This window comes from Erithacus rubecula, assembly GCF_903797595.1.
Source record: "Erithacus rubecula genome assembly, chromosome: 16".
In the NCBI taxonomy this organism is placed as follows: Eukaryota; Metazoa; Chordata; class Aves; order Passeriformes; family Muscicapidae; genus Erithacus; species Erithacus rubecula.
The window spans coordinates 8,708,272-8,725,310 of NC_136668.1; the positions used below are offsets into that span (position 1 = coordinate 8,708,272).

General features: G+C 41.7%; 1 protein-coding gene across 3 annotated transcripts; it reads left to right on the forward strand.

Moving 5' to 3' along the window:
• Positions 1-3,619: 3,619 nt before the first annotated feature.
• Positions 3,620-15,786, forward strand: LOC306808755 (UPF0461 protein C5orf24 homolog). Of its 3 annotated transcripts, none has more exons than XM_079319692.1 (3): positions 3,621-3,798; positions 11,107-11,536; positions 13,750-15,786. In XM_079319692.1, the coding sequence occupies exons 2-3, from the start codon at positions 11,110-11,112 to the stop codon at positions 13,782-13,784; spliced, it is 462 nt and encodes a 153-aa protein (XP_079175818.1). In that variant the 5' UTR covers positions 3,621-3,798; positions 11,107-11,109; the 3' UTR covers positions 13,785-15,786. The 3 variants fall into 3 exon arrangements, with proteins under 3 accessions (XP_079175816.1, XP_079175818.1, XP_079175817.1); XM_079319691.1 differs by having other exon boundaries at positions 3,624-3,798; positions 13,404-15,786; XM_079319690.1 differs by having other exon boundaries at positions 3,620-3,798; positions 11,107-15,786.
• Positions 15,787-17,039: the final 1,253 nt, after the last annotated feature.

Below are 17,039 nucleotides of genomic sequence, written 5' to 3' on the forward strand. Positions count from 1 at the left end.
AAAGTCACAGCAAAAAATGTGTGCTGTCATAGTTCAGAATGTTATACTCCCTGAACTATAGGTGTTGCCACCTTTTTTAAAAACAGGCAGCTCAAGGCCTATTTTGCATGCTGCCTTTATGCTATAAACATAGTGTAGATCACAGCCAGCATGCTCTGTAGCTGTTCCCTGTGCTGGCTGCTTGAGATTTTACTTGTACAATTAAAGCACTGCAATTTAGTTAATGTGCATTTGGCTGCTAATTAAATAAAATATTTAGAGGTTCAAAGTACCAACTGTAGAGGCTTTTTGTACTCAAATCTTCCAAATGGAAGAAAAAAAATGTTTTGTTAAGCAAACTTTTCCTGAAATTCTGCTATTGTGGCAGCCGAATATAAAACAAACACCAAAGGCTTGCTTTGGGATCTTCTAAAATAAGAAAACAAATGCTGGAATTTCAGGGAGTGAGAGAATACTTTAGTGTGCCAGTCCTTCAGGCATGTTTACAGTTGTAAGAATGGTCATTACTTCAGCCAGAGTGGTTGGCAGGGTTACAGACAGGTACATGTGGCTCTGAGGATGGAGCCCGTGGAGCTGGCCTGGGTTAGTTTTTAACTTCGTGCCATGGTCATGATACTGTCGATGGTGTTCTGCTGAGCACCTCATTGACAAGGACCTGGCTTTGCCTCAGTTTGCTGGTGAGGTGGATGTCAGGGTGAACATCAGTGGCAGGGAGGTACTGAGGGTCATCCCTGAGCATTAGCACAGAGCCCTGTGTGCGTGCTGTGGCCTCACGTGATGCTCCAGGAATGCACTTTCCTTTGATTATTTTCCTTGACCCAGATCTCTTCCAAATATGGTCTCAGCTTAAACAAGTTTGTGTTCTTAGAGCTTGGGCATTTGCAGAATAAATTCTGGCTTCCAGCTAACTGTGGCTGGCTGTATGGGGGAGTGGAAGCAGAAAGCAACCTAAAAATGTAAAAATAAAAGGGGCACAGCTGGACTCAAATTTGTCCCAAAATGTACATTTTGTACAATGTTTATACAATGTTAGGCAGGAAGATTTGTTTTCATAGTTTTAGCTAGAGTGGAAACAATTGTTTTTAAATAAATGACCATTAGTCTGAGTGACTGCCACCCAAACATTGCTTCACTGAGACTTTTCATCTGAAATAGATTTAAATATTTTTCTTTAGTCAGACTGGCAGATACAAGATTGTTAAACTGACCAGCATAAGCAGAGGTAAATTAATTAACAACTCAGATCTAAGCTGTTGTAGTGAGCTAAGAAATTATTAATAACCTACTGCAGAGTGAGCATATGATTAAGTTATTTTATACTTTGGCCATTCTAAGTATGAAGTTCATCATCACAGACATTTCTCAAAATAATAAATACCCCATGGCAACTTTTCTGAAATGAATGGCCAAGCAAGGAAAATGTTACACTGAAAGCTAAGATTAAGGATTTTCATTAAAACCTACATTTCCTCTGCTTGTGCATCTTAGCAAGGAAATGAATTTGTAGAAGTTACCAGCTCCAGTAATTCAGAGTTAAATAGATAGGAGGTCGTGGCAGTTCCCATACTGAATTCTCCCTGTTTGCTCAGCTCCCTGTGCTCTGGAGCCCAGGAGTGGTGAGAAGCTCCTGTAGTGGCACAAGGAGGAACTTGTGTTTTGAGGCCCTTTGTCTCCTTGAAAATGTGGATCTTTCCTCCAGTGAGAGAGGAACAGAATGGCACTTTGTGGTTTGGATGTGGGAAGGGACAATATTTCATTGCATCACTTACCTCACAGATAATGAATGCAATCATTTGGTACTGCTAGTGAGTCAGTCCTTTAGAGGAAGAAAAGGAGGAAGCAGATTCACAACCAGAGGAACACCTGTGCTTCAGGCCCTGGGAACTGTGACAAAAGGAGACAGTGGCAGAGCAGTTTAGCAGTGTTCAGTCAGTCCCTGTTGTTATTAGCACAGTTTCATACAAGGGGACTGGGTCCTATTGCTACCAAGTGACAATTTCAGCTGTCCCAGCTCGTGTGGGTTTTCTTGGAGTTTGGTGCAGGGCAGTGAAACCAACCTGGCCACCAGAGAGCCATGGCCAGTTCCAGGTCAGACATTTAGATCTTGCTCTGCTCTGCCAGCACCAGCTGGGTTCCAGCTTTGAGCTCAGGATGGAGCCTTTCCCTGCCTCACACTGCACTTCCACTCCTCTAGGGTCTGACGTGTTCTGCTGAGACCATTCCAACAATTTATGCTGAAATTAGGAGGTTGAGCCCATAACCTTTCCGATTAAAATACTGAAAATAACAGGACACTGAAAAGGTATCAAATGGAACCATTTTTCATCAGCATTTCCAACAGGGGTTTGAGCAGCAGAAAGATGTGCTTTGTAAATATACTGAATCATTTGCTAAATTAAGCTAAATAAATGCTGCTTGTCCCTGCTGCTTTCTTATATTGCAAGTGAGGATTCCTGCATGCATTAGAAAGAAATGGCAAGAATACAAATCATCATCTTGGCAGGATGTTTCACAGCAATTTTTGGCCTGAAGAGCTCCAAGTATTGTAGAAATGGAATATCTTAGTGTTGGAGTACAGCAGTCTGCTCCTCAAACAACAGCAGGAGAGGAAAATACTTTAAAAAGTGGAGTTAACCATTTGTGAAAGCTGCAGGTTCTTGTTTCCTGGTCTTTTTTTTCCTGTTATTATCTAAGACATCATCTAAATAATATTTTTCAGGCTCTTTTGTGTGTCAGTCATTTAAGGACCAATGTGGTTATTCAGATCCTGGACCAAGGGTGCTGATGAAGGGCTGGAATCTGTTATAGTCGTCAACAAATGTGGAATAAAAAATACGTTGGTCACAGCCCTCCACCAAGTGGGCAAAAGGCTGGATGGTGAAATGTGCTGGGCACTTAAAATTCATGTTTCTGTGGCATCTTCTTGGAAACAGTTGTTGCAATTCCTGCAATTGCTGTTCCTGCTTGCAGGTATGAAGTTGTGTTCATAAGCAAGTGCTACTGCAATACTGAACTCTTCAGGACACAGATAGATGGAACAAAGTGAAGTATTAATAACCAGCAGTCCCACACTGGGGCTGTAAGGCACCGATGGTCCATGCTCGGACCCAACCCTGTGAGCTCTGCTGGAAATGGTTGCTATTCCCACGGCAGAGTCGGCAGGGAGACAGAATTAATGGAATACATCGTTCGAATAGCCCTGAAGCTGGACTATTCAATAATGGATTGCAGCATGTGGTGGAGAGGAGGTGATGGAGTCACTGCCCCGGAGGTGTCTGAGTAAAGCCTGGAGGTGGCACTCAGTGCCATGGTCTGTTTGACCGTGAGGTAGTGCTGGGCACAGGCTGGGCTCGGTGACCCCAGAGGTTTTTTCCAAAGTGAGCGAGCCTGTGATTCTGTAATTTTGACGCAGAAGACAGCACACTGCTCTATCCAAAGGGCAGTGCTGGAAGCACGAGTAGTGCTCACCCTTTGCCCGGGAGGTGCGCGGCCATGCCCAGCGCCTCAAGCACCCGGCCCGCGCGCACTCGCCCTCACCTCCTCCCGCCCGCCCCACAAAATGGCGGCGGCCGCGCGGCCCCGACCCCGCCGCTGGGAGGGGCCGCACCGGCCCCGCCCCGCGCGCGCCCCCGCGGCGCGGCCCCGCTCGGGAGCGCGCCCCGCCTGCCCCGCCGCCCGCGCCCGCCGCAGCGCCGCTCCCTCCCCTGCGCCCGTCCCCTCCCTGCAGCCGCCCGGCGCGGTGTGGGGAGGCGGCCGCTCCGCCCGCCGCCGCCGCCGCCGCCGTCCCGAGCTCCTCAGGTAGGTGCGGGTCGGGCCCGCGGGGCTCGGCCCCTGCTCCGCGCGGTGGGAGGCGGCCGGCGGGCAAGATGGAGCCGCGGCCGGCGGGGGAGGGGAGCGGAGCGGGGCTCTCCTCTTCCTCCTCCGCTCGCTCCCCGCCGCTGAGGGCGATCCTGCGCTCTCCTCGGCCCAGGGTGCGGTGCCCGGGCCCCGCGGGGCCGCGCTGAGGGAGCTGCGCCACCGCCGCTGTCCCGCTGTCCCCGGGCGGCCGTGGCCTGGGCCGAGGGCCGGGCCCCCTGCGCGGGACGCGGGACACGCGAGGCCGCCCCGGCTGCGGCCGAGTCGGAGGGAGCCGTGTGCCGCCCCTTTGTCCCCTCAGCCCGCCTTGGCCGCTCCAGGTGGGGCTGGGCCCTCCTGCGCTCCAGCCTGCGGCCGGGAATTTCTCCTTCCCTTCAGCACCCGCAGCACCCTCCGTGCGTTGTGTGTGCAGGCCTGTTTGCTTAGAGCGTGTTCCCATTCGCGTGGGCCCTCTGGATGTGTGCGTGCAGCCCGTGGATGTATTTCCTGACACACCTAAGTAGCGGCTGCCGTGGCTCACCTGCACACCGGGGTACCTGGACAGCCCCTGTGTCCCTTCTGTGCCTCTGCGTTCTGACATAACGCTGTGCTGTGTATTCTCATGCACGGTTATGGATAGTTTAGTGCATTCTTCTTTGTGCATAGTCCTTCTGGGTAATTAATTAGTGAATAGTTGCAGCTTAAATTTGTGTGCAGTTCTCCCTGGATTGACAGTTATTTTGATCCATGTGGTTTTTATTTGTGTAAAATGAAAGGGTAGGAGGGGCACTCTGTTCAAATATTTCTTAAATTATGGTTTATTTTTATTGCAGTCTTCAGATGCCAGTTTCTCTTAGAATTTTGTGTGTGTCTGTACCTATATCCCGCATATTTTAGATGCAGTCTTAAATTTTAAAAGTCCAGCATAGTTTTCCATTGGCCATTGTTGAACAGTTTCAACAAGTGGACTTTGTCTTTCTGCAGTCTCACCCAAGAACGCTGCCATGGCTGTGTTTGGGTGTGTGGACAGGTGTCCCGAGCCTTCTGCACGGTCCTGGCACAGAGAAACACTGAAAATGCACATCAGGAAGGAGATGCTTGATCCATCTCTTTAGCTGGAAAGCCCTTTTGTGGTAGCAGGCTGGTGAAAGGAGAGGGTAGGTCAGAACACCCACTGAGATGAATGAGCACCTCTTACCTCTGGAGCTATTGTTTGAGACTGCAGCCCTGGGGAGAAGAGCGGGTGGGTGAGAACACCCACTGAGATGAATAAGCATCTCCAGCTCCTCAAAGCCCTTGTTCCAGGCTATGGCAAGGACTGCTCCTTTTTATTTGGGAATAGCCCCTTAAGGTGAATGGACAATTCACAAACACTAATAATCCTTTCTTTATAAAGATCCATCTCTACCTGCTCCTTCATTCATGTGCATATTTGGTTTGCCTTGAAGTTTGGTAATTGCAGAACCACAGAATAATGAGGGTGCAGTTTCACCTTACTCCTAAGCCAGTCTGTCTGGCCTAATGGCTGCCTCAATTCTGTGCTGCTCCAACCCCACCTCTGGGGTATTTCTCCAAACTGCATTCCCCGTGCTGTGTTTGGGATGTGTCATGCCTGTCATCCAGATGTCTGAAGTCCACTAAAACCACCTTTTTGCGATCTTGTTATTTTTTTAAAGTAACAGTAGCAGGCAATGGGGTCAGTGGCACCCAGTGGGTAATTGGCTTAGGCTGACCCAGGACTGTCTCTGTGCTAATAGAAATGTGGGTTTCTCTTGCTGTCTTGCCCCCATGCCTGGGCACTGTTGCTTTTGCTTGTTGGATTAGTATTCACCTGATCTGATCCTTGGTGTTGATTTGTCCTGCTTTTGCACAATAGTTAGTGTTGGCAGGAGTGAGAATGTGGGAGAAGAGGAAAGGGCAAGATTGTCCCGTTCAGAAAAAGGGTGGATTCAGAGTGGTTTCTGTTGACTGTGAAACCAAACTGTCAGTTGTGTCAGTGTGACTGGAGGTGCAGAGGTAATTGAATAATTGATACCATCTTCCTTAATTTTCGTGAAGCTGTCACAGGCCTTTCAAGGTGTCCTGTTCCTCATCATCATATATGATCTTAATTTTGGGGTGGGAAGAAGTCGGTTGACATCCTTGCTGATGTTAACATCTAGTGAAACTCTGCCCTTGGATACAGCTTATTTGGCTTTTAGGGTTAGAAAGCCTAACAATTACTTGTTTGCTTGATTTTGCAATCAAATAATGAGTGAACCCTAAAAGTTCAGTTTACTTGACACTTAGCCTAGTGCTGCTTGCCAACATCAACTCTTTGTGAGAGCAGCTGAGCTTTGTCTGTAATACAAAGCTGGTGCTTAGGCTTTGGAGAGCTTTTTTTCTCCTAGGGTGTCTCGAGTCAAAAGACTTGGGGGAGCTCAGGTTGCAACTCCCTGGTGAGGAGTAGGAGGCACAGATGCTGGTGAGGGAAGGCTCCCACTCTGCCTGGCACATCTGGGCAAGAGGAATTTCAAGGCATTGGGTGTTTCAGCTCCAAATAACTCTTCTGTCATATAAGAAAATGACTCTGGGTCACCAGGGGAAGGACCATACTTGTAAGTTGTATTGCTTGGGGAACTCTTAATTTCTAAGAATAATTGACAAAGAAAGTTTCTAAAACTATATTGTCTCTTGATTTGCAGTCTTATGTTGTCATGTTGTAACTTTAGCAAGTCACTGTTGTAAAGAAATTATTTCTTATATTTTGGCAGTTTTAAATACATTTTAACTGATGCACATGGTGAGAAAAATTGTATTGTGTACCAGCTTTGGAAAGGGCTTCATATGCACAGTGTGGAAAAGCTGGTTATCAAGCTTCACAAGTAGATAAAATTTCAATTGTAGGTTCAGGTGTTGCAGTATATGTTGTGCCACTGATAGAATTTCATACTTAGTATTTTACAAATATTTACATTTATGTGAATACTCCTGGTAAGATGCATCTTTGTGAAAGCAAGCAGTTACAGGGTTTTAAAAACTGGGTAAGGCCCTACTTTTAGCAAGATTTAATGTGTAGAAAAGGAGCAGACAGTAAAAGGGACATGTCAAAAACATTTAAATTGATAGAATTAATTCTTCTCAGTGAATGATGAAAGGATTTCTCACACATACTGTCCTAAGAGAGAAGAACAGAACTGACCCCACGTTTCTGTTGTGGTTTTGAAAGGGAATATTCGTCCTGCTGCTGTTGGTGCTCAGCCCCCCTGCAGAGCAGAGGAGCCCTGTGATGCTCCTCAGGGCTGGAACTCAGCACAGAGCCTCCTTTATGAGGGATTCTGAACAGAGCCAGGCCTGTGCTCTGCTCCCATCACCTTCACTGCCAGTCACCTTCTGAGAGCTGGCCACAAATGATGCTACTGCCTGCTTGTCTTGTTAAGTACAAAGTCACATATTTTGTATGTGCTGGATGATGATGAAAATGTGCTGTTACAGCCTCCCACAGCCCCATTGATACTGTGAAAACTATTGCAAGCTCAGCAGTGAAAAACCTCAGAAAAACGAGTGGGTATTGTATACTAACCCTTATTGAATGCAGAATTGTCCCTGTTGGTGTGAGGAGTTTACCCTTGCTGGTATTCATCGTTTGAAAAGCTGTAATATAGATGTTGTTGGAGTTTTGTGTAGTTTTGCTGTGATTCAGGTGTGTTTTAGCAGAAGGCAGAGGCACTTGCTGAGTCAGGTCTGTTTGGCACCCACCAGGCCACAGAAGGCAGGCTCGGGTGGGTGAGAGCAGAGCAGTTGCCTGCTGCTTGTGCTGGAACTGAGTATTCTGTTCAGTGCAGATAATGGGTCTCAGGCCCAGTACTCAGTATAAAATAACTACTGAGCAAGTGCCTGTTCTGGGGGCTTTGTGAATTTCTCTGCTTATGAAAGGTTTCATCTTGTCTACCCTGGCAGCTAAATCATGCCTTGAAGAAGGCAAGATGTTTGAAAGCCAAAGATGGCATCACATCACAGCCTAAGAGAATGTATTTATGTAATGTGATTTGAGTAGCTTTGATATTACAATTTTGTGTAGTGAGCAGGTCATGAATGAGAATTTCCTGCAGGAAGAAATCCTGGAGGTAGGCATGGCCATGGCTGTACCAGGAGCCTCAGCAGCTGTGAGCTAGAGCTGGATGTCAAGCTGTATTTTAGGGTTATGAGGAGGGGTCATGACTATGTCCAGACATCCCCCTGTAGAAAAGCTTTGTGGGTCCCAGCTGGATTGTCCTGTTTCTTTCTAGCAGTGATAGAATTCTGGGCTTTGTTGCATGAGAAGCTGCCTCTTGTTTCCCAAAGCCAGCTTATCTAGTGCCTCCTCCCTTCCCCACCATTTGTATACATATAAATTACCAGGCACTAAAAGATCTGTACAGAAAGTCCTCCACAGTCACTTTCCAGCAAATCTTTTTGAAATACAACTAAATTTCCTTCTTGCAGTGTCTTTGTTTGTTGATACAGAGAAATTGAGCCAGTCAGATAAATCAGTTTAAAAACTGATTTAAATAAACTGTTGCAAATATTTTTGCATGTCCATTTACAGATTTAAAACAAGAAAGTTCTATCTTGTTGGAACCTTTTTGAAGGGTTTTATTCAAGAATGATTGCACACAAAGTTGTGTGTGTTTAGCTATACAGTTTAGCTAGAGTGTAATTTTTAAATTGGCATAGTTTTGCATTTTGTACCAATTCTCTCTTATGCTGTATTATCTCCCTGCCAAGAAACCTGCTTCCACTCTACAGATAGACTCTCTTCATTCTTTTATTCCCTGCAGTAATGTGAATGAAGGAAAATTATGCTGGATATTCCATGTTAGGGTAATTAAGCTTGATTACAGATTTCCTTTCAAAAAACTTCTCAAAAAAAGTCTTAAATCAAAAAAGATAGAAGAGGAACCTTGGCTACTACTTGAAATTTGCATGGTTTGATGAAAAATGATGTGGGGGGAAACACATTAAAAAAATCCTCTTGGCAGTCTTTCGCTGAAATGGGGGTGGGGGGGGGGTTAATTAAGCTTCCTCTAGAAAGCAAAAATTAGTATGTTTAAATTTCTGTCTTTCTTCATTCATCCATTCCAGTGATGCTGGTTGTTGCCAGATGGAAGGTGAAATATCAGCCAGGGCCTGTGTGTGAAGTCAGTGTTTGTCAGTGGTATTGCAGTAGACACAAAGCACATACATAGTGATGAAGCTCCAGCATTTGTCAACAACAGCAAAATATATTCACAGTCTAGGAGTACTTAGGATGGTTTTCCCCCAGAAAGATGGATGGAAAAATCCCCCCAAGTGTAATGAGAAGAAGTAGAGAATAAGAAAGTAATACAGGAGTGAGTGTGAGCCTGGTTGGCCTCATGAGAAATACCAGAGGCCTCTGCTTTTATTCAGTGCCTTCTCCCAGCTCTGGTGTGTTCCTTGGTTACTGGGCAGTTCAGCTGATCCTTCTTTGTGGCAGTTGAGCTTGGAGCAGTTTTTTGGGGCCAAAGCCAGTATTCCTGTGTTTAAAATGAGCACTGAGACAGGAATGCTGCTCACCACTCCAAGTGTCTCTAGTGGATCAACAAACAGCTGAACAGCCTTTCAGAGTTGCAGGGCTTTACTCTCTGCAACAAAAGGACATTGTAGAACCCTCGTGTTTGTAGTTACATATAATGAAAAATCTCAGGTATTTTTTGTGATATTGCAGGCACTTTTCTAGTGGGGTTAAAGAAAGGTAACTTTTTTTTTACTCCTAATTGTACAAAACCTTAAGCTTCTTTCTGTATTGCTGTACAGAAAAGTCTGTCTGGTCTCTTGACCTGAGCTTATTTCCTTTGTCCTTTGCTAAGTGCAGGCTTGCAAACTATTCTTAGTTGTTTTGTTTGGACGTTAACAGCTGCAATAACAGTGGTTTCACTTTTGTTCTACTGTACCCCATGCAATGCACCAGGATTGTAGCACTTGGATTATCTCTGCTAGAACATCTAATATTTAAACTATATTTCTATCATAATTTCACTGTTTGACATAAACCCATATTCATATATTTGTACAAGAGTAATGTACACTATAATGTGCCTTTGACAAGCCAGGGTAGATTGAGTGTTCCAACAGGGAAAGTATCCTTTGTAATCAGGAGAAAAGAGCACGGGGATTTACTCCAGGGTAAATACACTGTGCTGTGTGCTTTCTTTCTGGCTGGCAGGAAACATTCATAACTGCCAAATAAATTCAGTAATCAATGGTAGAGTTTAAATTGTGTTGCTGTAGGTGATATTCTGGAGCTATTGTAGGGAAGAGATAATACATCTTCCAGACCTTATCTACGTGTGGAATTTACCATGGGAAGACATTTTTGGTGTCTCAAGTGTGGCTGTAAGACATAGAAATACTCTGAATGGCCAGATATTGGCTTAATTCTGTTTTCAACATGGCTAAATATTACTGTTATAGTCTTTGAGTATTTGCAGCTTATTTAAGTTGTAGAACCAGTATAGTTGAATGGAAGATATTATTGCTTATTATTTCCCAGAGTTGTTGGCAATGCCAACAATGTCAACATATCTCAGTGCTGGCATTGCTAGCAGTTTGTACGTGCTCTCCTAACTAGGACAGTAATGGCATTTCTGCAATCCAGCATCTTGTACTTTGTTACAAATTCATTTCATCCCTCTGCTTTCCCAACTATGGCACCATTGTGTTGCCAAATGCCTTATGTGTTTCTTTCTTTCACATTAATTGTGACATGAAATAAGAAAACTGATTAGCACTTAATGCTCTTGCTGCAGTTAAGCAAACAAAAAAAATTTTAGTATCCTATATCTACTATATCAAGAAGTTACAAGATCTTTCTTTGGCTTACAGCTGAGTCACATATTAAATCTTAGAGCTAGAACAATTCAGATTTAAATGAGGTATGGTTAAAAAGGTTTTGGAGTCGTAGATGAGCAAATATTGTAGGTCTTGGTTGCTGACATGTTGTTGTTCAGTTTTTTAACTTACTTTTTCCCTAATTATACCTATGTGAATAATATGTGGTTTAAATTGTCATTTTTAAATATGTGTAAAGGTTACTGTGCAGAACCTCAAGCGAGGGCTCAATAAAACTCATTTTAAAGGTAATTGACTGACATCAGTACTGTTTACTAAAAACAGACAAAGTAGCTCGGACTAATTTTATGAAACAGAGGTAGCCTTTGAAAGATTCTCTTTTGTGGAACACTGCAGTATTATGGTATATTGATATGTATTTCCCTCTCCTATTTTTGGTAGAAAATGATGCACCCTGTTGCCAGCAGTAATCCAGCTTTCTGTGGGACTGGCAAGAGCTCTTGCCTGAACGAAGACAATGTGAGGGCTGCGGATCAGTTTGACCTCTATGCCACACAGCAGAGCAAGTACAGCCACCCAGTCAGCCACAAACCCATTGCCTGCCAGAGACAAGATGCCTTGAACGACTCCCACTTGCAGACCACAAGTGGCAGGAATTTAGAGACAAAAGATGAACTAAAGAAAAAGAAAAACCTGAACCGCTCCGGGAAGCGTGGAAGGCCGTCAGGGACCACGAAATCAGCAGGGTACCGGACCAGCACAGGCCGACCCCTGGGCACCACCAAAGCAGCTGGATTTAAGACAAGTCCAGGCAGACCCTTGGGTACAACTAAAGCAGCAGGATACAAAGTCAGCCCAGGCAGACCTCCAGGTAGCATTAAAGCTCTATCACGGCTTGCAAATCTAAATTATACTTGTGGCAGTGCAGCTTTTCCTTACCCTATGGTGCATAACAGAGGAGTCCATGCTGCTGGTGAAACTAGCAGCAAAATCAAACAGCCTAATGAATGAAGGGAGGGAATGAGTAACTCCTTACTAATCTGCTTTATGCTGATTTTGGGCATGTTTCTTGAGTTTTCTTGTAATGTTTGCTTAAGTTTGAGCTTCTAGATTTTACTTCAATAATGCCATAACCTATGGGTGCACTTGATAACTTCTACAGAATGCTGAGAAGAGGTTGATTTAATGAGGCTTCTGTTGATTTTAAATCATAATTTATAAGGAAGTCTAAAATGATACATTATGCCTTGGTGTCTATACTTAAGTAATGTCCATATCCCTAGTTTTAAGTTCAATTTCTCATAAATCTAGATGTGTGGTTATGCATTAAATAATTGAAATAAGGAGGACAGAAATTAGCTGACCAATGGCTCATGATGTGGCCTGTCCCACAATAAGCAACTTAGCCAGTTAAGTTCTTACTTGGTAAGAAAAACTGATAAAGTGGCAAGCCACATTTTCCACTTCTGCAGGACCTTCTACAGACCTCAGATAGACTTAAAATAGTCTTAAAAACTTTAAAAAAAATCCCAACCTTTTTTCATAAAGTGATTTCCAGTGGCTTTTATTTCTGGAATTGTAGCATTAAGTGAATCTCTACTAATGCTCCAAAAATATTTTGGAATATATTAAAGAAACCTGAGCATTTGTACAGTGTGTTACAGCTTCACAGCGCCTTACAAAGACAAGTTACTTTGCCTTTAGGTGAGAGCTGTTCTTTTAGTTACACTGTTACAGGATTCTTCTGTATAATTTTGAAATGCTTAATAGTATACGTACCAAACCACAAATAATTCTTTGCAATTTGAAATATTTTATAAGAAATTAAGTACTGTTCATTCTAGTTAGCCACTTGATTAATATTAAACAGTATGTTCTTAAATCTGTAAATAGCTATTTACACTGGCTTTTGCCTTTCAGATCTGTGCTTAGATGGTGACAGTTTAATAGCTTTTAAAGTAATAACCTATAATGTTTACAAATTAAACTTTTTAAATAGAAACTGTTGCCAAATTTTTAGACTCAGTTTTGCCAGATATTCCTGGAAATAGTTATTTCATTCTTAGACATTTATACTATATTTAAGTTATGGAAGCTTATATATCTACCAAAGGACACAGTTTTCATGATTTATAAAAGCAAACTGTATAGCTGATGCAAACAGGATGCAGTTTACTGCACTGCTAGATCCCAGATATAGAGTAATTCATCTATGCATGCAAGCTGGAAAAAAATGTTGGTTAACTATAAATACCTTTTTTGACTCAAACTAAAACCTCCCCTCCTCCCAAAAGAAATGTTCTTTTTCAACTGGGTGTGTTTAATTTTTTTTAAGTGTGGGAGAATGTGTGAGTGTATAAATACTTTCACCCAGACTTCAAAAGAAAAACAAAATCAGTCCTCAGTGTTGCATATTTTTTTTCTAAATTAATTTTACTGAAACTAAAACTTTTTTTTTTTTTTTTTTTAATCTGGAACAAAGTTATGTTTAAGTTGTTTCACATATAAAATTATTTTGTGATAAATTGAAATACCTGGGGAGGGGGAATGTGTAGAGTTTGCAAATTTGGGGGAGAAAAAAATTTGGGTTAATTGGGCCTGTGCTGGATGGGTAATGATGATGGTCATTTTTGTTAACATAAATGCTATTCTGGCCTGCTGTCATTTTGACTAGACCTCTTGATTTCAGTGATGACAACTTAAGAAACAGATGTCATGTTTCATACCTTTTTTATCAGGAAAAAAGCAGCAAGCCTTCAGGTGTTCCAGTGATGCCTAACACATATTGAGCTGGACTTTTGCTGTACTTTACAATAGGTGTGTTGAATTGTTTTGGGGGAACTGTGTATGCACTGGCAACTAAGACAATGAACCTCAACTTATACTGGATGGCTCCTTAGTCAATAGATGAACTAATGGCAGCTAAATTGCTACTAAGGAATAGTTTCTTCATGCTGAAGCTCTGAAATCCAGTTTTACGTTCTGTTCCTCAACAAACTCGCAAGTCTGAAATTGAGCAGTCTCTCTCAGAAGATGTAACTTCTGACACATGCAAAATGCTAACGTGAGTTCATTCACCCTCAGGATCTCTGTTGTATTGGCTGTTTTTAATCAGATAGTTTTTCAAGAAAAGACTGCTTTAAGTTCTTTCCTGAACTCAGCTGGGCAAGCAGTCCTCTTCAGCTGAATGTGTAACTGCAGGAGTGTCACACCTCGCTGGCAAGGAACGTGTTGCATGTCACCACTGTACCTTGGAGAAACTCCACTCCTTACCTCCTGTTGATCCTGTTTGCTCCTGTCCATTCCTCACTTGTGCATCCACTCAATGGTGCTGTGCTGTGTGTCAGGAGATAATGCAGATGTATTGCTGTTCTGCTAGTATAATTTGTATTCAAGTATGCTGATGAAATAATGAAATCACCTAAGCAATTTCTGTTCATTACAGTGTTTATTAATAATATCAGATGAAATATAATCCCAGTAAAAACTAATTAATGTTGTCAGTTGTGAAATGATGAGCAAATAGAAGTGATGATCAAATAGAAAAGTGTTCAGAGAACCTGCAGTGTGCTGCTTGGTGCTCTGGATTTAGGAAGGAGACCAGAAGTGCACTGCTGGCATTTCCTAATTCTGCTTTATTTTATACCTGACTAGAGTTTACTGGTGCCATGCAGTGAGGGGAAAAATAAAAGAGGAGATTGAAAGAATGCCTAGAAATGGAATTTTCAAATACTTCTGTTCTTCCTATGTATACTCTGCAGAATACGTCGTGCTTTTTTCAACACTTTTCTTTCCATGAGAAACACTGAGACAGCATGTTAATGCCTAAACTTTATTAGTACCAATGGGAAAACTGGCATTTTCCCTCCATAGTATGAAAACATTACTTGTAAGGTAAATTGCTTATTTTATATTATATATCATAATTCAGCTATTCATAAGCTAGGATCACTGTTGTGTGTTAACACTGTTCAGAAGACCGACATGTCAAGTTTAGGTTTTAATAATTTCTTTTAATTATCAAGTTTCTAATGTCTTATTTATACATAAAGGAAATGTATTAGCTTGCTCTTATTACTTAATGTTGCTATAAAGTTCACTGTTTAAGATACATATAGTAACTACTATTCATTCTCTGATTAAATTTACTTAAACTTTAAAACCAAATAATTTTGCTACTATAAAGTCTTGCACTGGACAGATTCAAGATGCTAGCACCATATTTTGGCAGAAAAAAAACCCATATACCATCAGAAGCAGCTGACTTTGATATCAAAGATGGTATTTTTAAAATCAGCACTTAGCTTTGTCATTAAAGCAATGTTCTTTATGTCTTGGATTTAGTTTAAAGTAATCAAATTAACTAGAGCCATTAAAGATCTCTCTTCTGAATGAATATATTTTCATTTTGTCTGAAGGATCTTAATGTTCAGTCTGGACAAAATCAAGCTTTGTCAGTGAAAAGTGATGTATCTGTGAAGAGAATTACCTGGAACTACAATACACCGAGTAATTCAGATGAGAATTTAATTCCCTCCCCCATTCTGAAAAGCTTTAAAAGGCAGAGCAATGTGAAGTCATTTGTGCAATGGTTTCATTAGCTGTGACTCTGCTGTTCTTTGTTATATGTATAATAATGTTTCACGCTACCCTTAGAGTTGACAGTTAAAACAGCTGATAACAATCATAAATACTTGGAACTGCAAACTTCATTTCTGATTACAAGAAGTTTATTCTTCTCTATTTTAATGCATATATTTTAACACCGCTGAATATATTTATGACCTTAGTAGAGACTAGACCTTTCTCCTTATGACTTTATTTCATAATAGAAGTATCTGTATTCTGAAATTTGAACCACTTTTTGTTCCTTCAGTCTTTCATCATTTGCTTTTCCACAGATTTACTTTGGGGGTAACAGTAATCTGTTAAATAACTAGTATCAGCACCCTGTCCTCTGCTGTAAAAAGCCTGATTAGATACTGTGTATGTTTTTATGTCCATGAACTTGAGCTACTCGTGTGCAATTATGTGTATGGGAATGGAGTAGTGTTCATGATCTGTATTTACATCATCATATGGATGTATATTTATTAATAAAGTTAATACTTTAAAACTTAACCAGTTTTCACTCTTTTTTTAATTTTTTTTTTTAATTTTTTTTTAATTCTGGCTAAAGATGCCAGTTGACAGCTTTACCTGCTTGTTTATATATATTTGGCACATTAGATATATATATTTGCATTAAGTCAAAAAGATTCTGTAAGTTTCAAGGTGTCAGGAGATACAGGAACGTTGTTTATTTTTTAATGAATTGAAAACGGAGTGACAGTAACTTAATTGTTCTTGTCCTTTCACTCAAATAGGAGAAAAGGGGAAGAAATGAGTTATAACCCTATATGGATAAATAGTCAACTGCTAACTTTTTCCTCTGTTGCATGGAAATCAATTTGAAAATACTCTATAAATAAAGTTTTCATGGAATGGTGGTCATAGTTAATTATTCTGTGATTAATAAGACATATTTATCCCTGTATTCCAGGAATATGCCAGTTTATCTGTGTTGATAAGATGTACCCTGCCACTCAACACTTTTAAATTTTTTTCTCTTCACTGAAGTTTTTCAACAATTTTGGGGAAGAACAGGCAGTCCTACCCACCAGAAGATGAAATCCAGACTCCCAGGCCTGCATCCTCTGCTTGCTCTTCAGCACCCTTTGTTTCCATAAACTTCCAAAGGCCTTGAATACCTCTGGAGTTGGAATATTCCAAATGTCAGCTGCTGTTATTTTGCAGTTTGAATTCACCTGAAAAGTAACATTTGATTGATTGGTTGGTTGGTTGGGTTTTTTTGGGGGATTTTTTTTTTTTTTTTTGTTAGCCTTTCTGAGAATTCTAAATATTTGGCTTTCAAGGTAACTGGATATGTTCAGAACAGAGTTCAGCAGCAATCTGCTACATACTGGTCTAAAAATCTCAGTTCCTGGACATGATTACATGAGCAACATACATTATTTGTTGTGAGAGGAAATTCTAAGATTTTCTCAGATTAAGAAACCTTAATTAGATATCAGTCACAAATTGTATCAAACAAGCATACAGCCTTTCCAGATGTGTTGGAAGTTGCTTGATGGCTTCCATGGCTGCTGTGTCCTGTGCCATGGAATGAATGGGAGCCTGTGCCTCTGCACAGCTGCTGTATGAGGCCAGGTGTGCTTTCTGATGGCCAGTTCAGGATTTGTCCATGCTGGCACATCAGCTACACAAGCTGCACATCTTCAAGGAGTCTTTAAAGCGGTTTTGTCTTTCATAACCTCAGTTATGTGTATGGTGAGACACCAGGGCTTGTTTTGGGGCTGGACTGGCACTTCAGT